Source organism: Phascolarctos cinereus, unplaced genomic scaffold (assembly GCF_003287225.1).
Source record: "Phascolarctos cinereus isolate Bilbo 61053 unplaced genomic scaffold, phaCin_HiC Scaffold_726;HRSCAF=1367, whole genome shotgun sequence".
In the NCBI taxonomy this organism is placed as follows: domain Eukaryota; kingdom Metazoa; phylum Chordata; class Mammalia; order Diprotodontia; family Phascolarctidae; genus Phascolarctos; species Phascolarctos cinereus.
Genome location: NW_027556098.1, coordinates 391,086,554 through 391,110,863, shown reverse-complemented (window position 1 = coordinate 391,110,863; position 24,310 = coordinate 391,086,554). Strand labels below are relative to the sequence as shown.

Here is a 24,310-nt window from a genome sequence, read left to right as displayed (position 1 = left end):
TAGATCAGTTTACAGTTCCACCAATAGTGTATTAGTGTCCCAATTTTTCCACATTTCCTCCAACATTTGTCATTTTAGCCAATCTGATAGGTGTGAGATGATACCTCAAAGTTGTTTTAATTGCATTTCTCTGTTCAGTGATAGTTTAAAGCATTTTTATATGACTATATATAGTTATGACTTCTTCATTGAAAAACTGCCTGTTCCTATGCTTTAGCCATTTATCATTTGGGGAATAAAACGTAACTTAATTTCCAAAATTTTTTTTCCTCCCTTTTCTTTACTACCCTACTCATAGGCAATAATGAAGTACTTTTTGTTTCTAAATAAGTTTTTTTCAGAAAACATTTTTTTCTTTCTTGAAAGCCCTTCGAGGCAGTACTGACTGATGTATTAATTTAGTACGTGAATTGAGCATATTTTAATTCATGCTTGTGAGGTTCAGCCGTTTCATCAGTGTAGGTAATTTCTTCCTTGGTACAGATCTCAATTCTTCCCTGCCTCAGTAGGTCAGTCTTCATGAGTTGCTGGGGCTGAAAAAAATGTATTACCAGGTAATAAACCTCTCTTCCAATTGATTTTCTGATGATAGAACTGTTTATTTGGTGAAGAAATACTACTCTTAAAAACAAAACAAAACAAAAAGAAATACTACTCTTTTAGGAGAATGTATTTGTGCATAAAGGCTCACATGTTGCTGAGAGTAAAAGCAAAATGTTTACTCAAACTTATCTTCATAAACATTATTTCTTTTTTATTTAAAACAAAACACAACCTTATTCCAGAGGCCTTAGTGAAGATTTTCAATATGAAGTAGATATTTTTTCTCTTAAAATTGACTTCTGTTTTATTTTGATTAAGAAGTAATATCTGAGTTGACAGATTTGTCGGAATACTTTGGTTTTTATCTCAATAAACGTACTTAAGGAAATGTAACAAACTCCCCAGTTAAGATTTAGTTTGTGGCAGACTGAGGCAGCTATCAAAAATACTTCTTGATGAGTATTTTTGTAAATAAAGTTGTGATTTAATTCATCTACTCTTGACCATCATAGATATGTTTTTCTCAGATTTAATTTTAGGGTTTTGCAGAGTGTTATTTTGTGTAGTAAGTTTATATCATATGCTCATTTTTTATAATGCATAAGCTTAAAATATGTATTTGGAATGGATACTTTATAATAATTTTTACCAATAAAGCTGAGTGATTTTTAAAATTATTTTTAAAATGTTTTAAATTACTTGTTGCCAGGTCATATTCAAAGCTTTTGTAGCTTGGTAGGAAATGCCATAACTTATATCCTGTTAGTGTAGCCTTTAAATACCTAGAGTGTTTAACTCTGTACCATAAACTTATTTTGATTCACTTACTGCGTTTCTCAGTTTAGTGTCAGTTCCACTGAAGTATAAAAAATGTGTCATTGATGTGCTTATCTCGCTTTTTCTAGAGAGGCCTTATTAGCTGAAATGGGAGTTGCCATTCGGGAAGATGGAGGAACTCTGGGTGTCTTTTCACCGAAAAAGGTTGGAAAAATTTGTCCTAATCAAATGGAAATACCTCCTACTTTCTGAGTTCTCTCTTCGGTATTAGTCACTCAAGCAGCTCATATCTTTGAGATAATCCCTTTTCATCTTGTTATATGGCTTTAATTTTACTGGTTTCATTTTAAGATGTGCCTTCAATACAAGAACAACTTGTGTCTCTGCATTGTACTTTAGTAATTATAAATAACAAACTTGAGACAGTATGTCTGCTATTGAAATCGTATTTATACTCCACCATATTTATTCATCATCCTGCTAAGGTTTTTTTTTTTCCCATGTTGCTTCAGCTATGGCTCATCTCTCATGTAGTTTTTCCCTCAGAGGCTATCAAACCTATTTGATGACTCTTTGGAAGAATTTTCAGCCGACCAGGTTTGTGTAGGGAAGTTCTTTTAGACAATTAGCTGTGTAGAAACTAGTTAATTCTACCTCTGCCAATCACTATACTATATAAAGCCCTTTAGGTCCACCCTAGCCATCTCATCTCCTCCTTTCTTTGCTTTTCCTTTGTACGATTCTTGTAACCATCTGCAGCAAACATAGTTATAACGTTTATTTTGTATAATGTCCATTTTAGCCTGTTGTTGTATTTTTTATTTTACAATTATAAAATTTTTTATGAATTTTTATTATGTTGTAGCCTAGTTATAATTGAAAATTACTGTTTAACTGTTTAGTTCATGTGTGCGTGTGTTTAATGATAATGACAAACCAGGAGGATTCAGTGTATAAAATATTTATGGTTAAGACAACTTATTTAATTGGTCACTCAGTTCGAATGATAGATTTGGCCTTGGACACTTACTTGCCTATTGTCCTCATGTTTAAAGGGGTTTAAAGATGGACTCCTTATATTAGTGTAGAGGGAGCAGAGCAAATTTTATATCATTAGCATTTCTGGTTTGGTGATAGGGAATTGTTGTTATTGTTGACCTCCTGTATCTTTTGATTAGATTTTCCCCTCAAAGCCATGTGACTTTTTTTGGAGGAGGGGAGGAGAAGGTGCTATAAGACAAGTAACAACACAGGAAGCACTGGAGTTTTTAGGCTCCAGCCTCTAACAGGTTCACTCTTGATCTGGGCAGCCAGAAGTACAGGAAGACAGCTTCGGAGGGGTTAAATAAGCTTACTTTATTCTAGTCTAGTCTTCTCAAGAGGGATACTGATAATGGGAGCACCAACTCCTGCAGCATTCCCTAATCACCCATCTCACAGGGGTGGGTGAGAATAGGAGTATGACTCCTAGCTTCCCCTAAGCCTCAACGTGGGCTGGTTGAGGCAAACACACAGATTCCCACCCCCCCAAGATTTGATGGGGACTGATCAAGACAGGCACATGCATTCCTTTAGGCATTACCCAAATCCCAAAATGGGTTCCCCACTCACTGACCAGTGCCCATTTGCTTTATAAAGCAACAGACAAAGAAGGAATATTGCCAACAGTAGCCTCACAATTTTACATTACCTCATTGTTATATCTCACTGTGCAGTCGCAGTGGATATATACAATTTAAGCACAAATGTTTATATTATTTATCATTATATAATGCTGTGCAAACGTGATGAGATGTTTATAAGTCATGAGCCTGAGAAATATTACCTAACATCTGGAAACTAGAGATTGTTATGGCCATGGAGCCTGGGAACTAAACTATAAGACAGAGTAACAAAAATCCACCTTACTTACAGGGGCTAATTCTGGTGGGTTTTTTTTTTTAGCTGAACCTTGCTTTATACTCTCATGAAAAAATTGAAAGCTCCTCTTTCTCATTCCACAGGACTCAGAGTCCCTCAGTATATCCTCCTTCATTCCTTTCTTATATTAAAGAAGTGATTTTTCTTGCCAAGATAAACCTCTCTACATGCACAAATGATCCTATTCCATCCAGTTTTCTCTAGCAGATTGCCCTGTATCATCCTCTCTTTCTCTCAGCATTCTTCAGTTTCTTCCTATTTACTGGCTTCTCTGCTACCTACAATCCTACCCATATCTCCCCCATCCTTAAAAAACCTATCATTTCGTCTGTCATCCCTTGTCTCTGAAATTCTTTCTCATTTAAACTCCCTGAGAAAATCATCTACATTAGGTTCTTTTACTTCCTCTCCTCCCAGTCTCTTCTAAATTTTCTGCAAACTGGCTTCCAAACTCATCATTCCACTAAAAACTGCTGTCTAATGTTACCAATGATTTCTTAATTGCCAGTTCTAATGTCTTTTTTCAATCCTCATCCTTCAAAGCTTTTGACATTGTCAGTCACCCTTCTGAATACTAGCTAGCTCTTGGTGTTCATGACACTGCTTTCTCTAGGATTTTTAGCTACCTATCAGACCTCTCCTCAGTCTCCATTGTTGAAGGGTCATCGTTCATATTATGTCTGCTGATCATGAGTATCCTGAAAGGTCTGTACTGGTCCCTCTTTTCCTCTCCCTCTGGTCTATCTCACTTGGTGATCTCATGAACTCACATGGACTCAATTATCATTTCTGTGTAGATAATTCCCAGATCTGTATATACAGCCCTAACCTCTCTTAAACTCCAGGCTTGCATCACCAACTGCCTCTTGGATATCTAAAATTCAGTGTGTCCACAATAGAGCTCATTCTGTTTTTCCCAAAATCCTCACCTCTTCCCAAATTCCTGTTACTATCAAGGGCACCATCATATTCATAGTCATGAATGTTCACAACCTCAGTGTCATCCTTAACTTCTCTCACACTTACTCCATACACCCAATCTCCTGCTAAGTCTTATTGTTTCCATCTTCACAACATTTCTAGTTTACATCCCTTCTCTCCACTCATACAGCTTCCACCACATCATTCCTAAGCTATTGCAATAGCTTTCTCATTGGTTTCCTTGCCTAAAGTTTCTCCCCACTCCAGTCTATCCTCTATTCAGCTGCCAAAGTGAACTTCCTAAAATGCAGCTCTGACCATATCACCTCTATCCCTCTACTCAGTAAATTCTAGTGGCTCCATTTTACCTCTAGAATAAAATCCTATTTGGTTTTTAAAGCCTTTCACAAATTAACTCCTTCCTATATTTCAAATCTACCTACGCCTTACTCCTCTACATATTTTATAATCCAGGGAAGCTTCCCTTCTTGCTATTTCTTGAACAAGATGCTCCATCTCTTGCCTCCATGCCTTTTCACTCATGCCTGGGATGTTCTTTATCTTCACTCAGGCCTCCTCTGCTGGTTTCCCTGAAGCTCAAATCCCACCTTCTCACAGAGGTCATTCCTGGTCCTTCCCATTCCCCATGCCCATCTGCTAGTGCCTTCCCTCAGATTACACTACGTTTTTGTTCTGTATATCTTTTATATACTTTTTTTTTGCATATTGCCTCCCTATTAAAATATGAACTCCTTGAGAACTGAAATTGCTTTTGACTTTCTTTGAATCTCCAGGATTTAGCATATAGTGCTTGGCACGTCATAGGCACTTAATAAATGCTTTTTGATTTGAGGACATGGATGTTTGTTTGTTTTTTTCATTTTTTGTTATTATCTGCATTTGGCACGCTGCGACACACACAAGCAAGCAGTTAGTAAATGCTTGCTGAAATATTGTAAAGACAAAACGGCCTTGAAAGACTTAGAGGCTCTGATCGATGCAGTGACCAACCGCAGTTCCACAGCACGTGGCTAACTTCTTGACAGAGAGGGGATGGAGTCAGAATGCAGACTAAGGCACTTGTATTTGTGTGTGTGTTTTATTTAACATAGCTAATGCAGGAGTTTGTTTTACTTAACTTTACATGTTGGGACTAGTTTGTTTTTTTTTTTCTAGCATCAAATTTGGAGAGAAAGAGAATTTGGAGATGAAAATAAAATAAATTCCAATTTAATTAAATAATGCTTGTTGGCTGACTAAAGTAGATTGGTTTCAAGAAATTTTAGAAACATTTTAAGGCTAGGCAAAAAGTCTTTTTGATATATTAATTTAGATTACCAAGTGTTAGTAGCTTAAATTTCTTCTTAAGTGGGCTTTGTTTATTTAGCTATAACATTTGGGGAAACTTGCACAAGGCTATGTTTGATAAAATTTAGGTGGAGTCTACATGGGACCTAGAGATTTCCTTATGATCTAGAAAAGGAATCTTTTGTACTGTTTGATTTTTGAAAACAACAGTTGCATTTAACATGAGTTATAAAACACTAACTGAAATCCTATCATTTCCTAACGTTCCCTTCATATTTTACTTGGGCTTTCTAAATAAACTTCATGAGAAAGGGAAATGATTGATGCCCATGGAAGTGATCAAAACTAAGTTTTGGAAGCTACTTGCTTGATTTCGGTTTCTTGAGTTGCTATCCCCCTTTTGTCACTTTGAGGATATATCTTTTGACTTTAAAACTGCTGTCCATATAGCTCTTGCAATTTCCTTAATGGATGGTACTATGGAGCTTTCAGAACAGGACTTTAAAAAAATCTTTTAAATAAAACATTCTCTTGTATATATTTCACACATAGGATTGTAAAACTGCTTCATTGTTAAGTGACTTATTAAATATAATACATATGGACAGTAGTCTGAACTTCCAGAGGAGTTCTGATGATTCCTAGGATCTAATTCCAAAGTTTTATATCCAAATATTCCCATTTTTTACCTATTATAGTGTTAGTTTCTGGTTTGGGGGAAGTGGCTTTTTGTTATTCTTTGGGAACCTCTGCACCCTCTTTCCTGCTTTCATTTCTTTAACTGCCCTCTAACTCTTCTTTTGTTCTTCATATCTTGCTGCCTTACCCTGGTTAGATTTTTACCCCAAGACCATGTGACTTATTTGTGGATTCCAGTGGGGTATTTTCACCAAAGAAGGTTGGTTTTAAAGAGTTTTAGAAACATTGTAGAAATGGGTGAAAAGGTCTTCTAAATAAACATATATGCTTATATTAACAAGTATCATTCATTTAGATTTTTCTTTCTAACTTAGATTATTATACTAAACCAAAGCCACAGAATGTACTTGAGGAGAAGTAGCAGAAGGTAGAGAGGAATAAAGGAAAATAATTGGGCATATTTTGTGACTATGAGGATTGAGTTTGTTTTACTACATACCTTATTTGTGTAGTATTTTGTAGACGTTTTCACTTTTTCTTTCTAAGAATTGGAACTGAGTTAGCTTAATCCATGAAATCAACCTGTCTCATGCCTCTTATGCTTTGTCTCTCTCTAAAATTAATCTCTACTATTATTTTAAAAATTTCCATTTTTAAGAAAATTAATTTGAGCATATTGACAAGGTGTAACATGAAGAAATTTTGCCTTATTATGGAACTGCCACAGTTTGTTCTGGTGGCAAAGAAAGTTCCTTTTGTACACTGATGGGAAAAGAAGAGATAAACCATTAGTCTCTTGTGGGATCTAGTTAGCTCCAGCTGGCCCTCTAAGGAATGCTTTAATCTTCTTCTGGATTGAGAATGTTTGTAATATTTTTCAGACACCACATCTTGTTAACCTCAATGAAGATCCACTCATGTCTGAATGCTTGCTTTACTACATCAAAGATGGCATTACACGGTAAATATTTTTTTTCTTTTTTTTAGTAAGGCTTTATTTTACTTATTAAATAGCTGATTTAATAACTAGAGTGATGTTCTCCTTTGAAAAACTCATTTTTGTGAATTGCCCTTTTTTTCTTTTTGAAGTAGTTTGTCTGAAACTGGCCCTTTAACCCTTCTCAAGTTACAAAATGCTCTTTGCTAATGTAGTCTCCATGATGACTCCTGTTATGGGTAATTTCCCCCTGTAAGACATTGGGTAATAATATTCTTAAAAGCATTTTCAGTGTTATCAAGGAAGCTTAAAGTCTTGTTTGCCTTCTTGAAACATTGAGCTGCTCACCTTAATGTGCCAAATCACTTTGATTCAAATTTTTTTGATACTAGATCTTTATGATATACTAAAATATAATTTTAATATGCAGTTTTTAATACTGATCTTAACCCAGTATTTAATTAGAAACTGGGTAATGCCATGAACATGTCTGTTTTCTCCTGTTTCTTGTGCCCCATTGTTCCTGGGAAACATTTTCTTTTTGATGCAGGGTTGGCCAAGCAGATGCTGAACGACGCCAAGATATAGTGCTTAGTGGGGCTCACATTAAAGAGGAGCACTGTATCTTCCGGAGTGAGAGAAATCAGAATGGTGAAGGTGAGCATCCTTGATTTCAGTTTTATTCTCTATTCTGAAAAGCCCAGATAGAGTTTTCCCTAACATTGTCTTTAGAGTCAGCATAGCGTATTATCCATAGTGGAGAACCCTGGTTTCCTTAGAAATGCAGGGGCCGGTGTAGCTTTTTACATGAAAATGACCTCAACAAAGTGGAGCTCTGTTGCCCTGCCAGCCACTGAAGAGTGTATAGGCAGCTGAGTATGGCCCTGAATAGTGATGATTTCATAGAAAGGAAGGCAGAAGGCAAATTGACATCGACAGAGGCCTGCAGGAACTCCATCTAGGCTTTTACTCAGTGGACTTGATTTTTATTTTATGTGAAAAGGGAAAAAAAGTTCCAATCCTCACTTATCCTAAGCTAAAAAAAAAATCAGTACTTTTGTGCTCTGTTCATTCTTCCTCAGTCAAAATGTTATAGTCCTTAGTTGCTTCAAGATTTCAGATGTTTACCTAACTCTTCCTCTTCAGGACATCCCTCCTTTCTGTTTCCTGCTTTCTTGAGGGAACTGTTTTTAGATGATGCTTAAGACTGTATTCGCTTTTTCATTACCCAAAGGAGATTTAAAAAAAAAAACTTCTATTCCAGCCTATTCATTCTGCTATTTTAGCAGTAGTTCACATAATTTATGTAACTTTAATGGGTGCTATTCCTCTCTTTAATCTTGTCACAAAGATTAAATTGGAATATAGTTACTTTATGCTCTTAGATAGTTCAATGAATTTAGTCTAGCAATGACATGGTCATAGTTTTATATTATTGTAAAGGGGCTTTGAGTGAGAGCTAGGTTCTTTATTCTGCATTTGGAATTCACTGAGTTCAGGAATACTTCCAGTACTCAGTGCAATGGGTTTGTAATCCTAACTCCATTTTACCTTTCTTGTAGTTATTGTGACTTTGGAACCTTGTGAGCGCTCTGAAACTTATGTCAATGGCAAGAGGGTTGTACAGCATGTACAGCTACGCTCAGGTAAGTGTGGACAGATTCTTAAAGCTCCTAATACAAATATTATGTTTCAGGTAGAAGCTTGTATGAATAATACTTTGATTTTGTCTTTTTATTGAAAGCAGTGGGCTAAAGTGAGATGTTTGTGTATATATAGTCTACTCTGTTTCTTCCTTTAGTAGACAAAGGGAGGTTGCAGATATTTGTTAATTGTATTTTTGAATGGTTTCCTAATCCTGATTTTATTGTTTTGCTCTTTTTTTTTTTAAATTTTGAGTTCCAAATTCTCTCCCTCCCTCCAGTTTCCCACACCCATTGAAAAGGCAAAGCAGTGTGGTACCCACCATAGTATGTTAAACTTGTATAAAATATAGTTCTGTATTAATCATGTTGGAAAAAAAGAGCAAGAAAAATAAAGTGAAAAACAATATGCTTCAGTCTTCACTCATAGTTGACCAGTTCTCTTTCTGGAGGTGGATAGTGGTTTTTTTTTTTATCAGTCCTTTGGAATTAATCTTGGATCATTGAATTGATCAGAATAGCTAAGTCTTTCACATTTGATCATTGTACGATATTGCTATTACTGTGTACAATGTTCTCCTGGTTCTGCTTGCTTCAGTTATTTAAGTCTTCCTAGATTTTTCTGAAACTATCCCCCCTCATCATTTCTATAAATTTAAATAAATATTGCTATAAGTATTTTTCTACATACGGATCCTTTCCTTCTTCATTTGTCTCTTTGAGATTCAGACCTAGTAGTGGTATTGCTGGGTCAAAGAGTATGTGCAACTTTCTCGCCTTTTGGGCATAGTTCCAGATTGTTCTCCAGAATGGTTGAACCAGTTCACAGGTCTACCAGAAATATGTTAGTATCACTATTTTTCTGCATCCTCTCCTGTATTTGTTATTTTCCTTTTCTGTCATCTTGGCCAATCTGATAGGTGTGAAGTGAGCTTTGAACAGTTTTGAGCTGTTTTAATTTGCATTTCTCTAGTCAATAATCATTTAGAGCATGATATGAGATATTATATGACTATTGATACCTTTGATTTTTTTTCCTTTGGAAAACTGCCCATTCATATCCATTCACCATTTATCAATGGGGGAATGGTTCTTATTTTTATAAATTTGGCTCAGTTCTCTGTATATTTGAGAAATAAAGCCTTTATCAGAGAAACCTACTGTAAAAATTTTTCCCCCAGTTTCCTGCTTTCCTTCTAATTTTGGCTACATTGGTTTTGTTTGTATGAAAAGTTTTTAATTTCATGTAATCAGAATTATCCATTTTATTTCCTGTGATCTTCTCTGTCTCTTATTTGGTCATAAACTCTTTCCTCATCCAGAGATCTGATAGATAATTTCTTCCATGTTTCCCTAATTTGCTTGTGATATTACCCTTTATGTCTAAATCATGTCCCCATTTTAAGCTTATCTTGGTATATGGTGTGAGATGTTGATGTATGTCTGATTTCTGTCAGACTGCTTTCTGGTTTTCCCAGCATTTTTTGTCAAATAATGAGTTCTTGCCCCCCCCCCCGATTTGGATCTTTGGGTTTATTGAGCACTATATTACTATAGTTATTTACTATGTGTATTGTGGGCCTAATCGATTCCACTAATCAATCTCTATTTCTTGGCTAGTATCAGATTGTTTTGATGATTACTGCTTTGTAAAAATAGTTTGAAATCTGGTTCTGTTAGGCTACCTTTACATTTTTTTTCATTTATTCTCTCGATATTCTTGATCATTTGTTCTTCCAGATGAATTTTATTTTTTTTTCCTAGATCTTTTTCTTTTTTTTTTTTTTTTAATTTTAGGCAGTTGAGGTTAAGTGACTTGCCCAGGGTCACACAGCTAGTAAGTGTCAAGTGTTTGGTCTGAGGCCGAATTTGAACTCAGATACTCCTGACTTCAGGGCTGGTGCTCTATCCACTGCACCACCTAGCTGCCCCTTTTTCCTAGGTCTTTAAAAATACTTCTTTGGTAGTTTGATGGGTATGGCACTGAGTAAGTAAATTAATTTAGGTAGAACTGTCATTTTGATTATATTGACTTAGCCTACCCATGAGCAATTAATTTTTCTCCAGATGTTTAGATTTGTCTTTATTTATGTGAAAAGTGTTTTATCTTTTTGTTCATGTAGTTCCTGGGTATCTTTTGGCAGGTAGACTCCCAAGGATTTTATACTGTCTGTGGTTACTTTGAATGGAATTTCTCTTTCTATCTCTTCCTGCTAGATTTGTTGATAATATATATAGAAAGTGCTGATGACTTGTGTAGGTTTATTTTACATCCTGCAACTTGAGTAAAGTTGTTGTTTTGACAGGTTTTTTAGTTGATTCTCTGAGGTTCTCTAAGTCTGATTTTATTTTATGCTAGGAAATCGCATCATCATGGGTAAAAATCACGTTTTTCGTTTCAACCATCCGGAGCAAGCACGGGCCGAGCGTGAAAAGACTCCATCAGCTGAGACACCTTCTGAACCAGTCGACTGGACATTTGCCCAGAGAGAGCTTCTAGAGAAACAAGGCATTGATATGAAACAGGAGATGGAAAAAAGGTAATCTGTAAATTCCTTGTTTTGATTAGTCATCCTGATATTCAGTTTGTTAAAGTAATCATTGGAGAAGGCTAGAAGAGCTATTCATGGCCATGTCTTCATTTCCTAGGCCACACACTTAAAGATGGGTCTTCTAAAGGAAATAATAGGAATTATAGTATCTTAGAGCTGGAATAGATCTTAAGGTTCACCTGATTTTTGGGTTTTCTATTGTACTAGTTTGTATGGACTGAGTAAAATAACAAAAATGCAGCAATAAAGATTTTGTGTGCAATCTGTCAAAAGAGACTTTTTAATGTAACTCTGTGGAGTTGCTTAATTTTCTGCCTCCAGTTTGATTCTTTTCCCCTTCTCTTGTTTTATAGGCTCCAGGAAATGGAAATCTTGTATAAGAAAGAGAAAGAAGAAGCTGACCTCTTATTGGAGCAGCAGAGACTGGTAGGCACCTGCCTGTCCTAATCCACTAAATTAGTAGCCTTGCACAGCCTTTCTGCCATGACTGATGCCACAGATGTGTATTGGCTCAGGATATGCCTCTGAGATGTCACTGATACCATAGTCTAGTAGAGGCCTTCTTAAACTTTTTCCATTTGCAACGCCGTCAGCACTTCTTAATCTATGGGTTGTGATGGTGGGACCCCATATGGGGTCGCAACCCACAGTTTAAGAAACACTGACTAGTACACTTTTTCCTTAGTGAGAACTACCCTATGCCTATTAAACTCAACCTGAAAAACTCTGCAGGAAGATTTGGGCCTCTTGAGAGTTTCTTTCAGTCAGCCCCAAGCCTTTTGGGGGAAGCAGTGGGGCTTTTCCTGGGTAGCAAAGATTTTCTTTCAAGTAGCTGAGTTGTCTTTGGATTTGAATCCTCAGTGGTCTTACCAGTCATAACTGATGTGAATTTTTTAACTTGGTGGATGTTTGCCTTGGTTTTGTTTTTGATCACATGAAGTTACTAATTCTATCTTCTTGGGCTGACTCGGTTATGATTTTCTTGTGCTGGGGTTTTTTGTTTTGTTTTGTTTTTTAAATATATTGTGTCTGAAAATGTTGCTGCACAGTTGCATGTTTTAACCTCTTTCCTACCCCTGCATGGAGTCTGAATCCTCTGCCAGGGTTTATTGTCACTTTATATGGTGATATAGGGTCAAGGTATGAAAAACCAAAGCAGGAATGAAGAGCAAAGTCTTTTTTTTTTTTAGCCACATTTAACTATGAAGGAAGTAGTTGAATGGTTAGCTGCTCATCCAGTAAACTTAAGTCCCAAGTATGTCAACAGTGGTCTATGTACCTCTGAGCTTAGCTAGTTTTTATGATTTACAGAAACTTGCTCTCTTGAAGAGAGCTTCATTTTTAGTTCAGTTACCTGAAGTCTGGTTAGAAGAAGCTTCTGGATGTGTTGATAGATAAAATTGAGGTAACAGAATAACCTCAAGAGACCAGGCATGATTTTTTAGGAATTTGCAATTTTAACTTTTTTTTTTTAAGGTGAAGGGAGAATTGAGGAAAGGAGATAATTGTTTACTTTTTTCCCCTAACTCTAAGGCGGTAAAGATTGCCTTTCACAGTAATGTGTAACATGTAACAGTCTCATATCCACCTTCTGAATTTGGCAGAAAAGTTCTGACAAAGGAAAGCTCAGAATCCTTGAGCTGTAGCAGCTTTTTCAATATGGCACAATGGTCATACTTGGCATGGGGTTGAAGTCAGTGTGTGATCTTGGCAACTTCAGTCAAGTTAAAAAGGGAATTGAGGGTAAAGGAGAATTACATGGGGTGGAGGAAGGGCAGGTGAAGTACGTTTAGCTTGTGGGAAGTGACTATGAAAAGTCCTCCTGGGAGGGGACAGAATTTTCAATAATTTAAAATGGTTTATGGTATATGAAGGAAGCGTTATCTCAGTATGGTAACATGATCTAATGAAATTTCTGTAGTGTGCTGCAGAGAACAAAAAAGGGCAGATGTGATAACACTATTATTGTAATAGTATAAAACATTGGTGTTCCTTTGGTTCTCTAAATATAGAAAAAATTTCTGGAAGATATGTTTAGTTGTTAAATGGTTTAGTTCTCATGAAGCAACTAGGTGGTGCAGTGGTTAGAGTGCTGGGCCATGAGTTAGGAAGATCAAGGTTTAGATCAGGCCTCAGTCATTTACTTGGTTTGTGACCCTGGGCAAGTCACTTCACCTTAGACTGCCTCGGTTTCCTCACCTGTGAAATGAGAATTATAGTAATACTGCACTACCAGGGTTGTTTCAAGGATAAAATAAGTTAATATTTGTAAAAGCACATTGCAAATCTTAAAGCACTATAAAAATGATAGCTATTATTATCATCATCATTATTATTATTCTGAATAGTAATGTGTTGAGGGTTTGATTACCACTATTATTAGCTCCTGATAGCAAGCCAGTATTTTATAAACAGCTCAGTTAATAATAACACATAAGTTGTTTCCATATCTCTTATTTATAAAATAGATATATGTTTATTATCAGCCAATATATACAAAATGATGTTCTAGACATTGAAGATACAAGAAAGTGTCAAACATGGTCCTAGGGCTTCTTTACCCAGAAGAAGCTTAATAAACTTTGTGTATAGTATGTGTGGTATGTAGTACTTTTAAATAATAATGTAAAAGAAAAATCCAGGTCCCACAGTTTTAACTTGCTATATTCTCAAGCTGGACACATTGGTGGGATATTATCTAATTTTCTGTGGTTTATAGTTGTTGCATTATTGTTCCTGAATTATAAATAACTCCTCTTCTACACTGGTTGCTAAGTGGTTTAGACTTTCTCTTGGCGTGTCAGGATCTCTGTGTAATTTGAGATCTACTCATATTAGTTGTCCCCTCACGTAAGGGCTCTGTCTGGGAGTCTACTATTGTATTTCTACCCAGGGCTGAGTGTTTAATGAATCCTGAATCTGTCTCATAGAGGATTTGGTAGAAGGGCTAGAGTAATGTTTGTTTTTGGCATTCTGTTAAACATCCATGAATGTCACAGTTTTAGAAGTATGTTTTAAAACATAATAAATGAAACCAAATAAGTAGTTCTCGCCTGAGATTAGCATTGAAATCTCAGCTACTGGCATTGATTATAATCTTTCTCTGGGCTTGATTTGGATTATCTTCATTGTTCTGTAGTTTTTGTTTTAAAGGCTTTGAATGTAAAATTTTCTACTCAAACAATTAATGGGTTCAGGAGTGAGAATACTTGCCATTTTCTAAAGTAGTTGGTACTCACTTTATCCTTAAACACTTGTAGGAATATTAGAAAGAAAGAAGTACAAATGGAGTAAGGAAGAAAAACAGTTAATTAACATTGTATTCGAAAGGTGTAGCATTTTCCTTGCCATCCCAAAACCAGAGTTTCGTTCCAGGCTCTACCATGTATTAGCTCTCTGACCCTGGACAACATTAAGCCTAAGTTTCCTTATCATTGAAATGGTAGTAATAATAGTTACACTGCCTGCTTCCTAGGTTGTTGTGATGAAAGTGTCATAAACCTTAAAATACTATGTTAGATATAGTTATTGTTATGATTAACAATAACATTATTAGAGACTTTGGCTATATGGATGAGTAATTAATTCATAAGCAAACTCTGCTCCTTTATGTCACTTCAAGAAAAGCAACAAATATACTTAATTTTAAAAAAAAGAGGGAGAGAAATCCTTATGGGAAAGATCTGAAAGGGAAGCTAAGAAACTGAAGAAATGGGTAAACAAAAACACTTCTTCACCCAGTACAATGAATAAATATAATAAAGTCTGGATTAGTTCAAATAATGAATCCCATAGTAATTGCATATATTGGAATTTATACTATTTGAATTTATAATTATGTCGAATACAGTCACTGGTTTCAGGCCAATAGAAATATGCAGGGCAAATTTGAATATTGTGACTACTTCATGGGATTTGTTATTTGACCTTATGGTGACCTACCTGTAGTATGGGTATTATAGGATAAAAGAAAGCAAAGAAATTGCTGGTGTGAAAGAACAAGACTTCAGCAACAACTAGGACCTCTCCCTCCTCTACCCTCCCAAAAAGAATATGGAATAACTTCAGGAACTTCCAGAATAATTTAGGATTTCAGTAAGAAATATAAAGGAATATCCAGTATAAAAATAGACCATTGAAGGCAGCATACAGTAAGATGATTTGAAATTCAAATGAAGAGAAAAGGTGGTAGAAAATCTTAACACAGCATTGGACTCTGAGAAATAATAAAATGGCCTGGGCAGAGCAAAATAAAAAAATAAAAGAAGAAAGCCCACCCAAAATGGAGGGTTGGAAGAACAATTGTGTGTGTGTGTGTGTGTGTGTGTGTGTGTACATATATATATATATTTTTTTTAAAAGAATCAACTGGAAAAATACTTCTTACCTCTACAAACCAAAGTGACAGAACTTGATGAGGTAGTCTGAGAATTGTTGGTCTTGCAGAAAATATGAGCAAGAAGTCTAAACACCATATTCCAGGAAATCTCATTTTTTAAAAATCGACTAAAAGCTTTGTAAAGAGAGATCAGAATGCAAGTAGAAAACACAAAATGCATACAGAGGTTTAATTTATGTTCATAAAAAAAAGAATTAATATCTTTTAGTTTTTTACATCATCATAGTTTTTCCCAGTACATCCCCTTCTCAGAGAGCTATCTGATTTCACAAATAGCACTTTTAAAAAATATTTTATTTCTTCTCCAATTGCATGTAAAAACAATTTTTAACATTCTTTTTGTTTATTTTGAATTCAGAATTCTATCCCTCACTCTCTCCCCTCCTTCATGCCTAAGACAGTAAGCAATTTGATATAGGTTATACATGTGCAAGCATGTAAATTATTCCATGTTAGTCATTTTGTGTAAGAAGTCTGGAAAGGAAAAAGAAAGGGAGGAAGGAATAAAGGAAGAAAGAAGAAGAGTGAGCTTAATTTTTGTATTCAGATAACATCAGTTCTTTCTCTGGAGGATAATAGCATTTTTCATCATGAGTCCTTTGGATTATCTTGGATGATATTGCTAAGAATAGCTAAGTCATTCATAATTCTTCATCGTATAATATTGTTGTTACTGTGTACAATGTTCTCCTGGTTCTGCTCACTTCACTTTCCATCAGTTCGTATAAGTCATTCCAAGTTTTTCTAAAATCATCTTGCTTTCTCATTTTTTACAGCATAATAATATTCCATTAAAATCATACACCACAACTCATTCATCCATTCCTTAATTGATGGGCACCTCCTCAATTTCCAATTCTTAGCCACCACAAAAAGCGCTGCTATAAATATTGTTTGAGTACATAGGTCCTTTTCCATTTTCCTCGATCTGTTTGGGGTACAGACCTAGCAGTGATATTGCTGGATCAGAGGGTATGCATAGTTTTATAGCCTTTGGGGCATAATTCCAAATTGCTCCCCAGAATGGTTGGATCAGTTCAAAACTCCACCAACAATGCATCAATATCCCAATTTTCCCACATCCCCTCCAAAATTTATCATTTTTCTTTTTTGTCATATTAGCCAATCTGATAGGTGTGAGGTGGGGCCTTAGAGTTGTTTTAGTTTCCATTTCTCTAATCAATAATGATTTAGAACAACAAATAGTACTTTTTAAAGAGGAAAAAGAAGGGAAAAAATTAGCACAACTCAATCCATACCTTGAAAAAGTAGCTTAAATTTAATTCATCCAGAAATGTAGTTGTCAAGTTCTTAGGCTTCTTTGTCAGAGAGAATCCTGGGAGAAGTCTGTAGAAAACAATTTGCATATCCACAGAAGCCCTGTTTTAGTTTTTAAGATAATTCAGCGACAAGAAATGAATCAAGCAAAGGAAATCATCTTGAACCACAATACGGCATGTAGGCAACTTTGCAATTAACTTTTACAGTTAATGTCTCAGTTCCCCAGTCATTTTTCTAAGACTGTAAGTTACAAATAAGGTGATGCTTTGATAGAGGGATTTTCCACACCAGAAATCCTCTCCTGTGTTGAAATTTTAGGTATGTAGTCCATGTTTGCAAACCACAAATCAGTAAGAAGTAGGCTCTTCCTTGGAGTAAGTGGGAGGGCAGAGGGTATCTCTGTGTGAGCTACAAAGGATTTAGATTGGATTATTGGAACCAAATTTAATTGTCTCATACCTTGTGCTAATAAATGGGGAAAAAGGGTACTTGAACACAATCCAATAGAGACAAAACTAAATATGGTATATATGTATATACATACATATGTGTACATACATGTGTGTATGCATATGTATGTATATATTACATGTGTGTGTATATATCTATATCTATATAAAACCTTAAACTGGCCAATAAAATGGCAAGAAAGCTGCAGAGAGTTAGAAAATGAAACCTAATAATCTGCTGTTTTCAAGAAATTTACCTAAAACATTATCAAGCCATATTCATTCAAAGTGAAGGTCTAGAACAAGATTTCTTAACCTAGAGACTATGAACTTAAAAACCTTTTTGAGAACTGTATTAAAGCTTAATTGTTTTAATTTATATTACTCTGTATATATGCTTTTAAAATCATATTCTGAGAAAGGATCCATAGGTGTCACCAGACTGTCACACATAAAAGGTTAAGAAGGGGACAGCTAGGTGGTGTAGTGGATAGAGTGCTGGCCCTGAAGTCAGGAGGACCTAAGTTCAAATGTGACCTCAGACCAAACACTTGACACTTAGCTAGCTGTGTGGCCCTAGGCAAGTCACTTAACCCCAATTGCCTTAAAAAAAAAGTTTCATAAATGTCTGAGGGGCAGCTAGGTGGCACAGTGTAGTGGATAGAGTGCTGGCCCTGAAGTCAGGAGGACCTGAGTTCAAATGTGACCTCAGACCAAACACTTGACATTTCCTAGCTGTGTGACCCTGGGCAAGTCACTTAACCCCAATTGCCTAAAAGCAAAAAAAAAAAAAGGTTAAGAAGCCTTAGTTTAGAATAAAACTCCTGAATCAGATTTCAGGAGTTACCATCATGCTTTCAGATAACACAATTGCAAATATAGATGTTATTGAGGGAGACAAGAAAAACTACAATATATAAATGAAGGTGAATAAAATTTATATATATATATATAAAAATAATATTTGTTCCCGAATCTGCATTAGCATCCGTAACAGCTGTGCTATTGTATAAGTGTGAGTAATGAACTAACACAGATTCTGAAGAATGAAGTTGAGGATCACCAAAAGGGCCTTGGAAAAAGGCCTTGATGAATGTGAGCAGGCTGTGACAAATTACAAATGGTAAAATATTGTAAAGGTTACAATAAGAAAACTCTAAGACTAAGGAAAAAAAAGCCAAGATAGGCCAGGAACATTTCAAGAACAGTGACAAGCAGATAATCTTCCTGATCCATTAGAATCCATGCAGCATCAAGAAAATTAGAAAATGACCATCAATGTGATGGATGGGCACTGTGTAGTAGACTTACATGGGGACATGGACACATGGACAAGCATCACACAGGCTGAATAGGCTCACAATTTGCGTTGTTGGAAGAAATATTCACGTTGATGTGACTGTCACAGATCCATTGAATTATCAGAATATGTGCCAAATGCTATATCAACCAAGTTCTTAAAGGAAATGCCAGTTGTTAGGCATAAAGGCCTAAATAATAAGGCAGGATTGGACAGAATATTGGAAAAACTGTATTTGATAGCTATATGGAGGTTTTTGAAAGGAAAGTAGCACAATAAATATTTCTCATTCTCCTATAGGACTTAAACAAAAACTAATTTTGTACTAGAACTAATAAAAGTGGCATGGCAGAAATCTTAAATTTTTATGAATTATAATAAAAATTATAATCAATAAAAAACAAACTGTTAAAAGAGCCACATGGAGACCAAAATACAATATGTTAAATAAGTGAGTCATAGACCAAATCATAAAAAACAGCTTTTAAAAAAAGGAGAATGATAGTAGTAGGAAAAATTCATGAGATACAACTAAAGCAGACTTTAGTGGTAAATTGCTTTCCTTACCACTTAGAAAAAAGAGAAAAAGAGAGGACAGATGAATTGAGTATGCAATTTTAAAAGAATCTGCAGAAAACAAGTTAACTCTACAAGCAGCACAAAAAAGATGTTGACTACTAAAGGATCAATAAACATCATTAAAAAATTTGTAAACTAACTAATAAAATAAAGAGCTAGTGGGGTTTTTAAGACAAATAAAATTGGCAAGCCATTAGCAAATTTGGTCAATAAAAGAGGAATATTGAATTACTGCAATGAGAAATGAGAAATAGGCATTCGTAGCAAATAGAGAAGAAATAAAGAAACTTCAGAAACCTTTGTCCTTAATTCCATGGTAACAAAACTGAAAATTTAAATAAAATTATGAATGTCTAAAAATAAGTACTAGAGAAGACATGAATTAGGTGACCTAAGTAACCCAATCTCAAAGAAACTGAGCTCATATCTATAAAAGTAAAAATTACGAGAATGGATATACAAGCATATTCTATCATATGTTTAAAAGGCAAATAATCACTGTACCACATAAGCTGTTTTGAGAAGTAGAGAAAGAAGGCACTTAACCAAACTCTTTCTGTTAGGTAAATATAGTCTTGACTCCCAAAACAGGGAAGGAGAAATCCGAAGAAAGGGAGCTGGTATTTGCAACTTTTGTACATATCACCTCATTTAAACTTGCCCCAAATCCCCTGGAGTGAGCACTTACTACTGTTATCCTTATTTTATACATTAGGAACTGGGGTTCCCAGAGGTAAATGATAATGAGGAGCCTGGAAAAGAAGAGTATCTTTAATAGAGGTTAAGTGACTTGCCAGCAGTGATGTAAATAGTAAGTGGTAAAGGCTAGATTTGAACCCAGGTCCTCTTAATCCCAAATTTACATTCTATCCACTATACCAAATTGCTTCTCCCTAGGAGATAACTGTAGAATAGTATCATTAATGAATATTATTTTTAAATTATTGAATACTAAGGTTACAATATCATTTCATTACGACTATGTTGAATTTATGCCATGAATGAAACGATGGGTCAACATTAGGAGAGCAAATAGCATAATAAATGATATTAATAACAAAACCACAAGATTATATCCATAGATACGAGGGACCCTTCTATAAAATGCAGAACTCATGTTAAAAACACCAAAAAGCATACAAATGAGAGGATTTTAATTTGACTAAAAGTGTTTATAGGCAGGAGGTACAATTATTTATAATGGAAAAACTTTTCTAGTAAGTTCAAAAATGAACTTAGAATGCCTATTTTCACTGTTGTTTGACAGTATGAGAAATTCTAGCTCTAATCATAAGTGAAGAAAAAGAAATGAATAAATCTTGGCAGTAAGAAGGAAAATCATGTTTTTAATGGATACTAGAATATTTAATACAGAAGTCTAGGCAGTCAGGAAAAAAAATCAATATAATACCTTAAATGCAGTAACAATATAAATTCGCAAAAAACTTCAATTTCCTATATTTTATTTTTTGGGTTTTTTTAAAATTTATTTTAATTTATTTATTTTTTAGGCAATTGGGATTAAGTGACTTGCCCAGAGTCACACAGCTAGTAAGTGTTAAGTGTTTGATCTGAGGCCGGATTTGAACTCAGGTACTTCTGACTTCAGGTCCGGTGCTCTATCCACTGTGCCACCTAGCTGCCCCAATTTTCTATATTTTAACAAAAGCCAGGAAAAAGACAAATTAGGAGAAATATTTAAGTTAGTCACAAAACGCATTAAATGTTGGGGTATTTACCTACCAAGACATATAGGACTCACATAAATGCAGATGTAAAATAATTTTTACTTAAAATGAAGACCTAAATTATTGGAGAGGGAGTCATTGTTCATGACTAATCTAGACAATATTGTAATAATGGTAATACCATGCATGTTAGTTTAGAGACATAATGCTATGACAATCACATTGCTAAAGGAATGCTTTATGGATCACACAAGACAGTGAGGCCACAAAATCAATGTAGAGGAACAAAAGATCAAGAATTATAAGGGTAAAAGAAAAAAAATTATAAGGAGTGGCTTGCTCTTCACTAAGCAAGACAGAAATATATGAGTAGCACTCTAGTCTTGGAGAAACCTTTAAGTGCACAAAAGAACTTCTGGGCAAGTTGGCTGGTTTTTGGGTAGAAAAACAGGTTGAAGCAAGCATTTGATACTATTATTCCCTCAACAAGTCACACAGAATACATTATCTAAAATAAAAAGTCACACCACAAAAAAATGAGAACCATGGATTCACATCTCTCACAACTAAATAGACAATCTGTTTGTAACTAGCCATAGGGGAGAACAACAGTGTCAAATAACAACTAAAAAGAGAGCTACTAAACCATATGTGAGGATCTCTGCAACTGCTTTGTGACTCAGAAAGCTATATATTAACATGATATTTTAAAATATTTCCCACTTGTATTTTAATTTGATGTGTGCTGCACTGGAAAATGTTATGGACCACCAGCCAAGTGTTTTGATACCTCTGGTATAGAGACTATTATAAAAGTCCAAACAGATTAGTTCAGTAGTGTGAAGAAAAAATGTAGCTTAGGATAAGAACTTATGGACCAAAAAAAACACCTTTGCATTAAACATCTGATAAAAATATCATCTAGAGTTTATGGGGAGTTTTTATGCAAATCAATAAGATTTAGAGCCTTTCTCCAGTAGAGAAACGATCAAAGATGAGAAAAGTCTTTCAAAGGAAAAAATACAAATTATTAACAAGCTGAAAAAATGTTCCCATTACCAATAATTAGAGAAATGTAAGTTGACAACTCTCAAAAATCACATCACACTAATTAAATTGATAGATATTATTTTTAAAAATCATCGATTAATCAAATTAATGTAGATAGAATATAGGTAAAAGAGGCAAGGCAATTTATTGGCAGTAAAGTTTTAATTTTCTGCTTGACCCCAGCAGGTAGAACTAGATGTAGTGGATAAAAGGGTCAAAAAGGTAAATAAATTTGAACTAAAGAAAGACTTCCTGATTCTTTGTCCCAGGATCATGCAGCTGTTAAATGTCTGAGGCTTGATTTGAACTCAGGATTTCCTAACACTTGTGTTCTATCCACCATGCCATCATCCTGCCACATTAGTGGAGGTTATCTAACTCTTAACCATTTTAAATATTTATTTTAAAGAAAATAATTGTTCACATGTGGGCTTGAGTAAGGACATTGCCCCTGAGGTCTTTTCCCACCTCTGTTTTTATGTCATTTCTTCCAATCATTTCCAGGGAGAGAAGGAATAGAATTATGCAAGGAAAGTTAAAAAATTATTCACACCCTTTGACCCAGTGTTCTTTCTATTGGGTTTATATCCTAAGAAGGCAATTGATAATAAATATCATTTAAAAGTATTTGTAGTGTTGTTATAATAGCAAAAAGTTGGAAGCGGATATGTGCCCAATGACTGGGAAAAGGCTTAATTAATTAGAATATATGTAAGGTAACAATATTGTGCCATAAATGAATATTAATTCAAAGAAATGTAAAAACTTGTATGAAGTTATTCAGAATGAAGAAACCAGAACCAAAAGAATAATATGCCCAAATTTATAGCTAGATAGAGCTAGACAACTTTTAAATAGCAGAACAACTCAAAAAAATTATAGCATTCATAATAAAATTTGTAATGACATATTAAAGTCCACTCCCTTCCTACCTCTTGAAGTCTTTGATGGGTAACTTGGTTCATGGATACAATGTTGGACTTGGTGGTAGGAAGACCTGCTTTTGAACCCTATTTCAGGAACTCTGTGACCAGGGGAAAGTTACAACCTCTTTAAGCCTGTTTTTTCATCTTTAAAATATAGATAATAACACTGTCAATACCTATAGTACTCTATCTCACAGGGTTGTTGTAATGTTCCAGTTAAATAATGTATGTAAAAAGTTTTCCAGCACTTAAAGTGCTATATGTTTGCTATTATTAATATCCATACTGTTTTGCTTAATAGTTTTCAGGTATTACACATGAGGGGATTGACTTGTGAGTTTAGTGTTTGTAAGATTTGTGGAACAAAGTTATCCATTAAAATTAATAATAATAATAATGATAATCCATTAGCTTAATTCATATATATTTGCAAGAAAATTATTTTCTAGGAACCACATATATTTTCAATTGTTTTTCATACTTTTAATAAGTATTCACGTATACTCTTGAGTTCATCAAACAAGTGTATATTTTTCTGCATTAAAAATCAAAAGGATTGGGGTAAGTGTAGATACTATAAGCCAGCTATTTAGTACCACATTTTCAGATGGACTGAGAAAACTTATAGAATATATTCCCCTTAAAAAGACAAGAAATAAAATTTTCTTTGAAAATTTCTTTGAAAGAAAACTTTTATTTTTTAGGTGGTAAACCACTATTTTTACTTTAGTCTGGAAAATGAATTAGGATTGACTGTTTTCAAATTATAATTTTCTTGCCTTATCTTGAAAAGCCCATAGGGTGAACACAACTTAGGTAGGGGAAATAGTTAATATGATTTGTCCATTCATATTTTTCATTATCCAGTTTCTGTAAAACTTTTTTTGCATTTAAAGAGACTAATTTAACCCTTTAAATACCCAATTTTAAAAAGGAAAAATGTATTACTTTTATTTAGGGTACTGTTGATAAGTCTTTTCACTTCTAAATGTTTGTAGTGACTGAATTAAAAAAACAACAACTTTGCAAACTATTATATTAAGGACTCAAACTGGTGTATCAGTCCTAAATCATATTAGCTTTAAAAAACACTGGTGGTTGGAAAGATTACCTTAGAGACAAACAAACAATTTTAAAATTCTGCTATTTTTAAATTGGCAAATTCTTATCTTTTGTGGTTAGCACGTTTTGAGCGAGAGCTAGAACTTTTGATGACTTCTACCTGCCCTGAAGTTAAGGTCTAACGCTCTCTCCACTGTACCACCTAAGTGCCTCAGCAGCTACAGATAGCATAGGTTTCCGTGTATAAAACCTTAGTAAAAATGGAATCTGTGTTTTAAAAAAAAATAACTGGAGAACTTATGAAAAGAAAAGTTAAGCAAAACATATTTGACCTGT

The 24,310-nt window shown here is 34.7% G+C and overlaps 1 protein-coding gene across 2 annotated transcripts in view; it reads left to right on the top strand.

The window, feature by feature from the left end:
* The window catches only part of KIF1B (kinesin family member 1B), a 185,890-nt gene that overhangs the window by 78,335 nt on the left and 83,245 nt on the right, over positions 1 to 24,310 (top strand). For both annotated transcript variants that reach the window (XM_020974134.2, XM_020974125.2), the window contains 6 exons: positions 1,449 to 1,524; positions 6,990 to 7,069; positions 7,596 to 7,702; positions 8,608 to 8,691; positions 11,048 to 11,228; positions 11,594 to 11,666. In XM_020974134.2, the coding sequence (XP_020829793.1) occupies positions 1,449 to 1,524; positions 6,990 to 7,069; positions 7,596 to 7,702; positions 8,608 to 8,691; positions 11,048 to 11,228; positions 11,594 to 11,666 (601 nt within the window). The remainder of the gene's footprint in view (positions 1 to 1,448; positions 1,525 to 6,989; positions 7,070 to 7,595; positions 7,703 to 8,607; positions 8,692 to 11,047; positions 11,229 to 11,593; positions 11,667 to 24,310) is intronic.